Source organism: Heptranchias perlo, chromosome 2 (genome assembly GCF_035084215.1).
Source record: "Heptranchias perlo isolate sHepPer1 chromosome 2, sHepPer1.hap1, whole genome shotgun sequence".
NCBI lineage: Eukaryota > Metazoa > Chordata > Chondrichthyes > Hexanchiformes > Hexanchidae > Heptranchias > Heptranchias perlo.
Window position 1 is genome coordinate 79,163,432 of NC_090326.1, and position 13,589 is coordinate 79,177,020.

Genomic DNA, 13,589 nt, shown 5'->3' on the forward strand with positions numbered 1-13,589 from the left:
ATTTGCAGTTCTACTGTGCCATTCATTTCATCGCCATCATATTGATCAAAGGTGCAGACATTTTGTGAATTATTACAAGAACTACCATGTTGATCATTGCCATTTCTCCAATTCCTATTCACCCCCATGCTTCCTCATTCTAGGTCTACTTAGCAGTCTTAGGAACATGCATACTGGGCAGTATTAATTCAGTTGCTCAAGGGCATTGGCTTACAGCACACACCTACTACTAATCTGGCAATATCACTCAAACTGTCCTATGGGTGGCTAGTTTGGGAACATAATAACATAGAAACAGGAGTAGGCCATTTATCCCCTTGAGCCTGTTTTACCATTCAATTAGATCATGTCTGATCTGTACTTCAACTCCATTAATCCTCCTTTGCGCCATATCCCTTGATACCCTTACCTAACAAAAATATATCAATTTCAGTCCTGAAAATTTCAATTGATCCAGCATCTGCAGCCTTTGAGGGGAAGAGTTTCAAATTTACACTGCCCTTTATGTGAAAAGGTGCTTCCTAATTTCACTCCTAAATGGCCTGACTCTAATTTTGAGATTATGCCCCATTGCTTTGGATTCTAAGAACATAAGAAATAGGAGCAGGAGTAGGCCAGTCGGCCCCTCGAGCCTGCTCCGCCATTCAATAAGATCATGGCTGATCTGATCCTAATCTCAAATCTAAATTCATGTCCAATTTCCTGCCCGCTCCCCGTAACCCCTAATTCCCTTTACTTCTAGGAAACTGTTGATTTCTGTTTTAAATTTATTTAATGATGTAGCTTCCACAGCTTCCTGGGGCAGCAAATTCCACAGACCTACTACCCTCTGAGTGAAGAAGTTTCTCCTCATCTCAGTTTTGAAAGAGCAGCCCCTTATTCTAAGATTATGCCCCCTTGTTATAGTTTCACCCAACCTTGGGAACATCCTTACCGCATCCACCCGATCAAGCCCCTTCACAATCTTATATGTTTCAATAAGATCGCCTCTCATTCTTCTGAACTCCAATGAGTAGAGTCCCAATCTACTCAACCTCTCCTCATATGTCCGCCCCCTCATCCCCGGGATTAACCGAGTGAACCTTCTTTGTACTGCCTCGAGAGCAAGTATGTCTTTTCTTAAGTATGGAGACCAAAACTGTATGCAGTATTCCAGTTGCGGTCTCACCAATACCTTATGTAACTGCACCAATACCTCCCTGTTTTTATATTCTATCCTCCTAGCAATAAAAGCCAACATTCCGTTGGCCTTCTTGATCACCTGCTGCACCTGCATACTAACTTTTTGATCTTCTTGCACTAGGATCCCCAGTTCTCCCACCAGAGGAAATAGTTTCTCTGTATCTACCCTAACAAATCCCTTAAATCATTTTAAACACCTCGATTAAATCACCCTTTAACTTTCTAAACTCAAGGGAACACAAGCCAAGCTTCTGCATCCAATCTTCATAATTTAACCCTTTAAGTTCTGATGTCATTCTGGTGTATCTACACTGTACCCTTTCCAAGGCCAATATATATTTCCTGAGGTTCAGTGCCCAAAACTGAACACAGTACTCTATCAAACAGGGGCAATAGGAGTGTTATTCTGATGCCGTTTGCTTCAGCCAAAGTAAAGGGAGCTCTATTCTGCATCTGGCTATGCTATGACCTGTGAGTACCTGATGCTGATACTGGGTGCCTGAATTGGAAGTGTCCCATTCCCCAGCACTAATGTTCCTCACCTTGATAAGCAGGAAAAAAATGCATGTGTTCCTAATCAGTCTTTTGAAAGTCCCTGAGACATTTACCACATTAATACAGCGCATAAATGTGATGAGTGAAGAGAGGCTATAAATAGGAAAGAAAAAATACTATTGATAACCCTTGCATGGTACTACATCAACTCTTGGACTGAGGATGATTTTGAAGTTCCTTTTATGGCATTGAGCCATGATCTATTTTTATTTTTTTTTAAAAAGTCAAGTTTTGGAGTTTCATTTGGCAAACCCCTTGGTACTAGGCCAGAAGTTGTGCGTGCAGTGGCTTTTGGAAAAAAATGGTCAATTAGCAAAAATTCAACTTTTTGCTAAATGATGGGCTGTTATTCCCATTTCAATGGAATGGCTTTCATCTGTGGATTATGCAGGGCATCAGTGGTCAGATAAGGTACAGCTGTCCTCCTATTGTACTGCATTTTAGCCACCACTGTACAAAGGAAGTTAGACTGCCCATTATGTTGAACACCCTCTCCCATCAAGTACTGAATTCTAACTTTATAAATTACTCATATTTTCAATGGTGTGGAGTAAAAAATGTTTTGTGCCCTTTCTGAGTAGGTCCGAGAAGTTTGTGCTTAAGTGAATGAATAAAGAAATCGCCATAAATCTCCAGTTGCAAATGGTATACATCTGAGAATTCCAAGTGAGATTAGAGACAAAATATACAATGTGCTAATCCTCATCATGAGTTATTGAATTCAGAGAGGTCTTACTGAATTGGAAAAAAGACAATGTGGTACCCATTTTCAAAAAAGGGAACACAACAAATCTGGCTAACAACCAGTAACTGGTAGAACAATGTAATTAATCATCAGAGACAAGTTTGTTGATTACCTGTATAAAAATAACATAGTAAATTTCAGCCAATGCAATTTCAGAAAAGGGAGATTCTGCTTAACCAACTTTCTTGACTTTTTCAGGAAGTGACATCCCAAGTTGTGTTGGAACGCTGTATGATGTAAAGTGCTTAGACATCTAAAATCTTCCAATAAAGCTCCACAGGAAAGCTATTCATAGGTAAAATTTGAAGATGGAAAAGGAATTGGCTGAGCGGAAGGAAGCAGCGAGTACTAGTTTACGGGAGTGATGTTGGAGTGGGGAGCTGTAATAAGTGAAGTGCTTTAGGGATTAATGGCAAGAAGCGCTTCATGAGGAATCATACCTGGAATAATCTTCTGGATAGCTTAATGAAGGCATAAAGTCTGGAGTCATTCAAGAAGCAATTGGATGATGTGGAAGGGGGACTGTAAATTTCTATGGAAAGGTGAGATAGGTAGGCTGAATGACCTCATCTATATTTATCAATGTGGATAGAGTTGATTTTTTAAAAACTTATTTGTTTCTATTTAACAGACATAGCTTGGGATTCTTGTTGGCATGGAGTGGTGGTTCTTTGCTTTTTCTGCTTATTTTCTCTTTTGTCATGTTCGGCAGTTAGAGAGAGTGCACTCATTCTGTGCCACAGACCGCTTTACTTTTGCTACTCTGTGATTGGCCAGGAGAAGCTTTGATTTCAGCACAATAAGCTTGCTTGTTTGTTTTGGTTTCTTTCTAACTCTTCCCGTTCCAAACACCCAACTTATATACAGTTCTCCTGTCTGGTGTTGAGGTTGAAAACTGAAAATATACTAAACCATCCACTACATCCACTTTATATTCATAGAATCATAGAAGTTACAACATGGAAACAGGCCCTTCGGCCCAACATGTCCATGTCGCCCAGTTTATACCACTAAGCTAGTCCCAATTGCCTGCACTTGGCCCATATCCCTCGATACCCATCTTCCCCATGTAACTGTCCAAATGCTTTTTAAAAGACAAAATTGTACCCGCCTCTACTACTGCCTCTGGCAGCTCGTTCCAGACACTCACCACCCTTTGAGTGAAAAAATTGCCCCTCTGGATCCTTTTGTCTCTCTCCCCTCTCACCTTAAATCTGTGCCCCCTCGTTATAGACTCCCCTACCTTTGGGAAAAGATTTTGACTATCGACCTTATCTATGCCCCTCATTATTTTATAGACTTCTATAAGATCACCCCTTAACCTCCTACTCTCCAGGGAAAAAAGTCCCAGTCTGTCTAACCTCTCCCTGTAAGTCAAACCATCAAGTCCCGGTAGCATCCTAGTAAATCTTTTCTGCACTCTTTCTAGTTTAATAATATCCTTTCTATAATAGGGTGACCAGAACTGTACACAGTACTCCAAGTGTGGCCTCACCAATGCCCTGTACAACTTCAACAAGACATCCCAACTCCTGCATTCAATGTTCTGACCAATGAAACCAAGCATGCTGAATGCCTTCTTCACCACCCTATCCACCTGTGACTCCACTTTCAAGGAGCTATGAATCTGTACTCCTAGATCTCTTTGTTCTATAACTCTCCCCAACGCCCTACCATTAACGGAGTAGGTCCTGGCCCGATTCGATCTACCAAAATGCATCACCTCACATTTATCTAAATTAAACTCCATCTGCCATTCATCGGCCCACTGGCCCAATTTATCAAGATCCCGTTGCAATCCTAGATAACCTTCTTCACTGTCCACAATGCCACCAATCTTGGTGTCATCTGCAAACTTACTAACGATGCCTCCTAAATTCTCATCCAAATCATTAATATAAATAACAAATAACAGCGGACCCAGCACCGATCCCTGAGGCACACCGCTGGACACAGGCATCCAGTTTGAAAAACAACCCTCGACAACCACCCTCTGTCTTCTGTCGTCAAGCCAATTTTGTATCCAATTGGCTACCTCACCTTGGATCCCATGAGATTTAACCTTATGTAACAACCTACCATGCGGTACCTTGTCAAATGCTTTGCTGAAGTCCATGTAGACCACGTCTACTGCACAGCCCTCATCTATCTTCTTGGTTACCCCTTCAAAAAACTCAATCAAATTCGTGAGACATGATTTTCCTCTCACAAAACCATGCTGACTGTTCCTAATTAGTCCCTGCCTCTCCAAATGCCTGTAGATCCTGTCCCTCAGAATACCCTCTAACAACTTACCCACTACAGATGTCAGGCTCACTGGTCTGTAGTTCCCAGGCTTTTCCCTGCCGCCCTTCTTAAACAAAGGCACAACATTTGCTACCCTCCAATCGGTGTATTTAGAAAGAAGCATCTTTTGTGCTCTCTGCAGAAATCTCAGTGTGATGGTAGGAAGAGGTCAAATAAATATCCAAGTCAATGGGATGGGATAGAGGTCAGGCACAGATTTTATACAGTACACACATCCAAAAAAAGCTTTAAAAAGGGGTTTTGGGGAGAAAAGGGTTGGAGTCTCTTAATAATGACATATATGGCAGGATATTGTAAGTTTTAAAATCAATTTTTGTCCTTCCATTACTCATGCTCATTATTAAAAAGAGAAAAACTGAAACAATGGAAATCAAAGACAAAAACAGAAAATACTAGAAATATATAGCAGGGTCATCAGCATCTGCAAAGAGAAAAGATAGGTTAATGTTTGGTGATGTGATGTAGGGTCTGTACTCAATATTAATCTGTTTCTTTTTACAGATGCTGGTGCACTTGCTGTGTATTTACAGAATTTTCAAACTTATATTTATTGCTTATCTTTGTTACCTGTTTTGCTCCTGTTTAATTGACAGATTTGGAAAATTTTTGTGGTCACCACCCTCTTGATTCACTGTTTCTTGGCTACAAAACCTGATGTAGGTGTCAGCATTGGCTCAGTAGTAGGTAGCACTGCTGCCTTTGAGTCAGAAAGGTGTGGGTTCAAGTCCCACACCAGAGATTTTGAGCACATAATCTAGGCAGATACTTCAGTACAGTACTGAGGGAGTGCTGCGCTGTCGGAGGTGCCGCCTTTCAGATGAGATATTAAACCGAGGCCCCCGTCTACTCCCTGAGGTGGTTGTAAAAGATCCCATTGAACTATTCAAAGGAGAGCAGGGGAGTTCTTCATGGTGTTCTGGTCAATGTTTACCTCTTAACCAACATCACTAAAACAGATTATCTGGTCATTATCTCATTTTTTTATATGGGATCTTGCTGTGTGCAAATTGACTGACGCGTTTTCCTGCACTACAACAGTGACTACATTCATTGGCTGTAAAGTGCTTTGGGATGTCCTGAGGTTGTAAAAATGCAAGTTATTTATTTTCAGGTCTCAAAATGCTTATGCATTTGGGGAAAATGTGATTACTCTGCAGTAATCAATGCTATATTATGTAAATAGGACAAAGTGGTTACTGTTGTCTGGTTTTACCTCGACGACCAGCAGTTGAAGCTCTAGAGTCAATACTATAAGCATAGCCATCAGCTCAAAATTTGAGGGAGTGTTCTGTGCAGCTTGTGAATCTGTTCTAGATCCCCTGTGTGCTTCTACAAGCTCCTTGAAGAAAGCCTGTTTATTGGAAGAATTTCTAATATCTTCACTTGTAAAACAGTAGGCAGGGCAGGAATGTGCAACCAGATGTAATAGGGTATGATAATGCCCATTCCTACTGTCTACACTCTGAAAACTGAATTCAGTTTATGGCGGAAGGCTGCTAAGTTGCAATTTTCGCTTACAGGAATCCTGATATTAAGTTTTTATGTCAGCGGGTATTGAAATGTTTAAACTTTCTGGAGGGACCAGGATTTTATCTTGCGCTTGGAATTTCCTAAACTTGGATTGTACCAGGTATGCTAATATAGTCTGTCTTCAAGTTGCTGCCAAGGCATCTATGCCTGGAATGGGGCTGTTATAGAAGTGCCAACATGAACTGATAGAGAGCTTGATCGGCTGATTTGTGTAAAGCCTATATTTACTTCTAAACAAAATCTGGAATTGGGAAATGAGTACTGGCAGAGGACATAAATTTGAGGATGGCATCTTGATAAGGGGATTGGGAATCTGCTTGTCACATTATGGATAGCTCTTGTTATATACTATTGGAAAGGTTCAGAAGTAAATGAAACTTTCTGATTTGTTCTGACAACTCTTTCTCCTCTATCTTCATACTGAGACTGGCATTCAGGTGATAAGCTGTCTAAGACAGCCAGTGAAGTTTTGGGTGGTTGATTGCTAATAACTTAGGCTGTCGTGTTTGGATGGATCAATCATTGGTTGGTTGGTCCTTTAAGGCCAATGCAGAAAATCCAAAACCTTTTTGACATTAAAGAATTGCTTGTCATCCACCTCTTTAATATCGCCAGGCTCTGCCCCTGCCTCCACCCATCTGCTGCTGAAACCCTCATCCATGCCTTTGTTACCTCCAGACCTGACGACTACAATGCTCTCCTGGCCGGCCTCCCATCTTCCACCCACCGTAAACTTGTGCTCATCCAAAACTCTGCTGCCCGCATCCTAACTCACACCAAGTCCCGTTCTCCCATCACCCCTGTGCTCGCTGACCTACATTGGCCCCCGGTCCAGCAACGCTCAGATTTAAAATTCTCATCCTTGTTTTCAAATCCCTCCATGGCCTCACCCCTCTCTATCTCCGTAACCTCCTCCAGCCCTACAACCTTCTGAGAACTTTTGTTCCTCCAGTTCTGGCCTTTTGTGCACCGTGATTTTCTTCGCCCCACAATTGGTGGCCGTGCCTTCAGCTGTCTAGGCCCTAAGCACTGGAATTCCCTCCTTAAACCTCCACCTCTCTACCTCTCTCTCCTCCTTTGAGACGCTCCTTAAAACCTACCTTTTTGACCAAGCTTTTGGTCGCCTGTCCTAATACCTCCTTATGTGGCTTGGTGTCATATTTTGTCTAATAACGCTTCTGTGAAGCGCCTTGGGACGTCTTACTACATTAAAGACGCTTTATAAATGCAAGTTTTTGTCTTAATGTAACTGCATCGGTACAGAATATTAATGCTAAACTTAATTGTTTGATGTTGAGCAGCATTGGTACTGGGCGAGAAGCCCGATGTATACCCTCATCTTAATTACTGGCTTCTCCACACTTCAGGACCTAGGATTCTGAGGTAACTAACCAAAATCATGTCTCATGCCTTCAAGGCTTTGTCTTCATAGATACCTTGTTCCAGATTGTATAAGGAATTTCTTTCTCTCATATTGTAACCTTACTGTACAAAGGAAAGCCCAGGGAGCTGCCCCTTGTTAGAAAACTATTAAAACACATTCTTTGAGCTCTCATTCATGTCTTTAACTATTGCAGTAGTTTTTAATACTAATCTCTGAGACCCTTGGGAATTCATGTCACACAGAGTACACCTATCTGCTAAATTTATGTATTTAGAGTTTGAGGGATTACTTCTTTGCAATTTCAGGTTGCTAACATCGAAGACTCTTGCTGGTGGTAGTTTTCATCCAAGGAATGAGCAAATTTGAAACTCCAGTAATCATGTTGTACCTTGCATGTCGTTAGGTTGCTGCAACAGCTTGCATTTTAAAAAGCACCTTTAACATGGAAAAATTGTTCCAAGGCACTTCATGGAGATGCAAGGAACCGCAACCTCTGTTCCTACCTAAAACTGTCACTATTAAATCTTTCTTGGAATTACCATCTCCTACCTATTTTATCATCCTTCAGTTTGGCCAGAAGTCTTCCTGACTGGCTGCTAAGTGGACCCTGTCTCATATAGCTCCTTTTAAATAATACATCAAATGGATTTATGGAGAACTCTCAATTCAGTTTTGTTCCTGTTTCTAAGGAAAGCCTGTTTTGTATAGAATTTCCCCTGTGACTTAATGAAGTTTGATTCAATGATGGGTAATGGAATTTACCCAAGAAAGTGACCACAGATAACACTCCCCCTATTCCCAAAGCACAATGACACATATCTGTTCACAGGCTACTACAGACCAACACACAAAAATGGAGACTCAGAGTCACCATTGCGTTAAAGGCCAAAGATGGAATTCTCGGGAATTCTCTCCCAACGCCCCTCCACCTCACTCTCCTCCTTTAAGACGCTCCTTAACCTCTTTGACCAAGCTTTTGGTCACCTGTCCTAATGTCTCCTCCTTTGGCTTGGTGTCAATTTTTGCCTGATTATGCTCATGTGAAGTGCCTTGGGGGATGTTTTACTACGTTAAAGGTGCTATATAAATGCAGTTGTTGCTATCTTCTAAATGAATGGCGTGAAACAAAACATGTATGTGTCTGTCACTTCCCATTAAGTACTAAAAACTAATTTTGGATCTGCTTTGGAATAATAAGCTGGTGGGGAGGACCTTGTAAGTAAATGCTAGCTTCTTTATTACAGGGTGTTATAATTGCCAGCTTGATGCTAGTAAGTAAATGTATAAGTGAATCAGGACGTTGGAAGTTTTTTATTCCACTTTAACTTAAGTTTTGAATCCATAGTATGAGGTAAACCGCAAATTTCTTTAAGACTCAATTGAGTTTTGTGAAGCTGGAGATGAAGCATACATATTTGTTTCCTCCCTCACCTGTTTCTGGAGGCCTTCACTGAACCCTCCTGTCTGCTCTCTCAAAACATTTGAAAACGAATGACTGAGAAGGGAGCTCTGCATATGTGTATATGCAGATGTGTGCAGAGCTATCTGCTAGCTGTGAAAATTTGATTGAGTTGGGCAGTGTAATCAAGAAACTGCCCGGCTGAAACTGATGCTATAATTGCCGACTTCAGACTGGTAGCTGCAGAATAAAAACACTCAAATAATTTGGTCCTTCACGCCCTGTATGTCTTCTCAATTAGCATCTTGCTTTACGCTCACGTAAATTTGAGCATTTTATTCTTGCACACTGGCCAAAGATGCATTTTGATTTGTTAAATTATTTATGAGAATTAAAGAATGGAATTATTTTATTTATAATTGCACTATTAAATCCTGTGGGAGTTGAAAACATAGAGTTGATTATGCAGCCTAATGCTGAATGAGGTAGTCCTCGTTAGACTTCTGAGTGCAGAGCTTTCTCTTATAGTGTAGTTATTGAAAATGATTTGGCAAGTTTCTGACTTTGCAGTTATTTTTAGTCACGCACCATGGAGAGAATTGTAGATTCATTAGTATTTCCTGTAAATGAATAACGAATTAAAACATTGGTTGTATTATCTAGTTGGAGGCTGAGCTTAATCACTGACTAGACAAAAACGAGTGGCAGATGGATTGATGCTTTTTGGATTTTTTTTGCAATTGGAAAGGCTGAGCTCCTCATGAATCAAATTGTGATCTGGTTTTGCTGTGGGATTTTGAGTAAGAAAACAATAAATTTGTTTGGGGGGGGGGGGGGGGCGGTGGCTGGTGAAGGAAGATGATTAAAAAGTAAAGACTATAATCAATGTTGGTGCTTGCATTCTTTTTGGATGATGTGACAGTTTAGGTTTCTATAGGATTTTATTTGAAGTGGGTTTGTGGAATTTCCTTTCTTGCATTTTTATAGTACATATGATGTAGAAGAAATGAATCATATTAATTTTCCATGGCAAAGAACAAGTTTAAAGTGAGTGGTTACTTTCTATACATTATCATATTGCTAATTTATTTGCAATATTTTATTGTGCCCCATTGCTTTCATGCTGTAAAAGTTGCACATTCACACCATGCTGTTGTTTCAATCACAGTTATACTGTTGAATCACACAAGTAATGTCAAATTGGTTTAGGTCTGTGCCAATAATCAATTTCTAATTGTAATCTGTAAAAGCCAAACAAAGGATTACAGGGTTTTCTTCAGAGTTAAGAGATTGATGTAGAATTTCATGGTAGGCATTTAAATAAGGATATCTATTTTACATGTGTAGCAAAATTTTAATGTGGGATATTGTGATTTGAATGTCAAATGTTCAGTATGCTACCAGAATCCTCTTGTATTAGACAGTGGACATGCCATGTTTGTGAATGCTGGTCCTTTAGATCTTATTCTGGCCAAGACTAATATCACTACAGTAACTGAAGCTGACCTATGTACATGCTGAAGTACGTAATGGGAGCTAGCTGAAGTTCACTCAGCATGTTGTTAAGGAAATGCTCTATAATGGCCTTATCCTAGAGTTTTAATACCAATAACTGACCCTGCCCCCTTCCCCCTCCCCCCAATATTCTTTGTCCATCTAACTCATTTACACCTGAAAGAAAGTCACATCCACATGATGTCCTGATCACTTTCTTGCTTGTATAGGGATTGGTTGAAGGGAGAAGAGTATCCTGTGTTGTTGCATCTCAATATCAAGCAGAGTGCTCTCAGTGTTCCCTCTTCTTATGCTCTTCAACCTGACTAAACTAAAACATACAACCAAACTGAAACTTTAAAAAGTATATGATAAAACTTTTGAGTTTTATAAATAGAGGCATACAGTGTTCAGTTCCATTCGCAACCCCTCAGATAATGAAGCAGTCTGTGCCTGCATGCAGCAAGACCTGGACAACATCCAGGCTTGGGCTGATAAGTGGCAAGTAACATCTGTGCTAATCAAGTGCCAGGCAATGACCATCTCCAACAAGAGAGAGTCTAACCACCTCTCCTTGACATTCAACGGCATTACCATCGCCGAATCCCCCACCATCAACATCCTGGGGGTCACCATTGACCAGAAACTTAACTAGACCAGCTACAAGAACAGGTCAGAGGCTGGGTATTCTTACAAAGCAATCAGGAAACTCAATGATCTTTTCCAACTGTTCATGGATACATAACTAAGCTGCAAAAGATTTAACAAAAATTACAGCTAATAGGACTTAATTGCAGTTGCAGCTCTTTGCACATCGGCAGAAGAAATTTTGTATTTCCTGAGCCGGGAAGCCAGCGGGAGGGGAATTCTTGTCGGTTTCCCACCTGACAGGCCAGCCTGATTGACAAACTGGTCTCAGTCAGACGAGAGAAGAGGAAGGAAGAGGATGCGAGCAGGTAAGTCTTGGGGAGGGGCTGGGGGTCATCTGTACGGGTCATCGGGGGTCGTAGATCGTGATGGGGGGGGGGTCAGAGATCGTGGGGGTGGTTGCTGCAGGTAGGCTTGTTGGGCCTGGGGGAAGCACTCCTGCTCACCTGGGCCCACAAGCTGTGCTAAAAAGGCATTTACCTGCAGTTTTGGGCCGCCTTGCCTCCTCTCACGTGGTGAGAAGTAGAAGGACCAGGAATCCCAGCCCCGAGGGGTTAAAAACAAAAAATCTGTTAAAATGGAGGCCCATAGACTCCTTGAAAGTTTTTAGTGACCAACCCGCCTCCTGTTAAAACCAGAAATGGACGGGTTGAGGGCGGGTTTTAGATTTAAAATTTTTTTACTGCCTGCCCCCAACCCTCCCGTTTTTCCGAGATAAATTTATGTCCTGTGTTCCTGCATAGTATCTGCTAGCAGCACTTGTGTGCAAATAATTTTAATGCATAGACATTTCCTACTAATTTGTCTTGTGCAATTTAAATCCTAAAAGTGAAATCTATGGAAAATAATAATTGAGTGATTCCAAGGCAGTAACCTTTTGTGTTTTTTGATGACATAGTATGCTCAAGGTGAGTAGCATTGTGTTGGGAAATGGAACAGTTTTCCACATTGGACATGGAATGTCAGTTATAGTATTGTCAGGTGCTCAGTGAAGCATTCTCTATTCTGCAGTAGCAATGTACTTCGATCCCAGCTTGAATTCTTTCACTTTCCTTGCCTGCTTTACTGTGGCCCCTCTGAGTGAGAATTTTTTTGCAGAAACATGAGGAGTTTTGTGCTGAGGCATTGTGTCCATTAAGATTGGTCAAACTCATTTTATGTAGACCTGACTCTTAGAGATGAGACTTTCAACGCATTAGGTAGGTAGATGGGATGAAGAGACAGTGTGCTGACCTACTGTACCATCTGTACCTGCAAAGCAAAAATTTAATCAGTGGGTTTAGTGTGACAGAAACCATGACAGCGATGTATACTGTTTCAGGTATATATGGCAGTTTTCTTGTTTTTGCATCAGCTGATTTTACCACTTTGGGCATTAACTCTCACTGTGCTTCATGTCTGAGTTGGTTTATCAAGAACCAACCTGCAGTTGATTACTGAGATTTTGTTTGCCAGTATATATAATATGGTGCCTAGCTTCTCTCTGCTTTGCACTGGTATTTTCTTTGACTGATGAAATGTGAAGTTTCTGCTATACTTTGGATATAGTAAGTCTAAATTATGGCTGTGCTTTTTAGACTTTAAATATATTTCAGGTGGTCTCGATATTGGTTATTTGAATTTGTTGTAAATATTTATTTTATTTCTTGCAGGTTTTAGGAGAGGTGGAGACCCAGGCATGCCGGAACCCAATCTTCTGAGGTAAATACTGAAATTGCAATAATCACTTAGTATGATATATGCAATATAAGAACATAAGAAATAGGAGCAGGAGTAGGCCGTACGGCCCCTCTACAGTGTTCTGCCATTCAATCAGATCATGGCTGATCTTCGACCTCAACTCCACTTTCCCGCCCGATCCCCATATCCCTTGATTCCCCTAGAGTCCAAAAATCTATCTATCTCAGCCTTGAATATATTCAATAACTCAGCATCCACAGCCCTCTGGGTAGAGAATTCCAAAGATTCACAACCCTCTGAGTGAAGAAATTCCTTCTCATCTCAATCTTGAATGGCCGACCTCTTATCCTGAGACTATGCCCCCTAGTTCTAGACTCTCTAGCCATGGGAAACAATCTCTCAGCATCTACTCTGTCAAGCCCCCTCATAATTTTATATATTTCAATGAGATCACCTCTCATTCTTCTAAACTCCAGAGAGTATAGGTCCATTCTACTCAACCTCTCTTCATAGGACAACCCTCTCATCCCAGGATTTAATCTAGTGAACCTTCATTGCACTGCCTCCAAAGCAAGTATATCCTTCCTTAGATAAAGAGACCAAAACTGTACGCAGTTCTCCAGGTGAGGTCTCACTAAAGTCCTGCACAACTGTAGTAAGACTTC

At 41.0% G+C, this 13,589-nt stretch overlaps 1 protein-coding gene across 1 annotated transcript in view; it reads left to right on the forward strand.

Moving 5' to 3' along the window:
- The window catches only part of tomm7 (translocase of outer mitochondrial membrane 7 homolog (yeast)), a 36,868-nt gene that overhangs the window by 2,592 nt on the left and 20,687 nt on the right, over nucleotides 1-13,589 (forward strand). Inside the window, exon 2 of the mRNA XM_068003615.1 lies at nucleotides 12,897-12,945. Within this exon, the coding sequence (XP_067859716.1) occupies nucleotides 12,897-12,945 (49 nt within the window). The remainder of the gene's footprint in view (nucleotides 1-12,896; nucleotides 12,946-13,589) is intronic.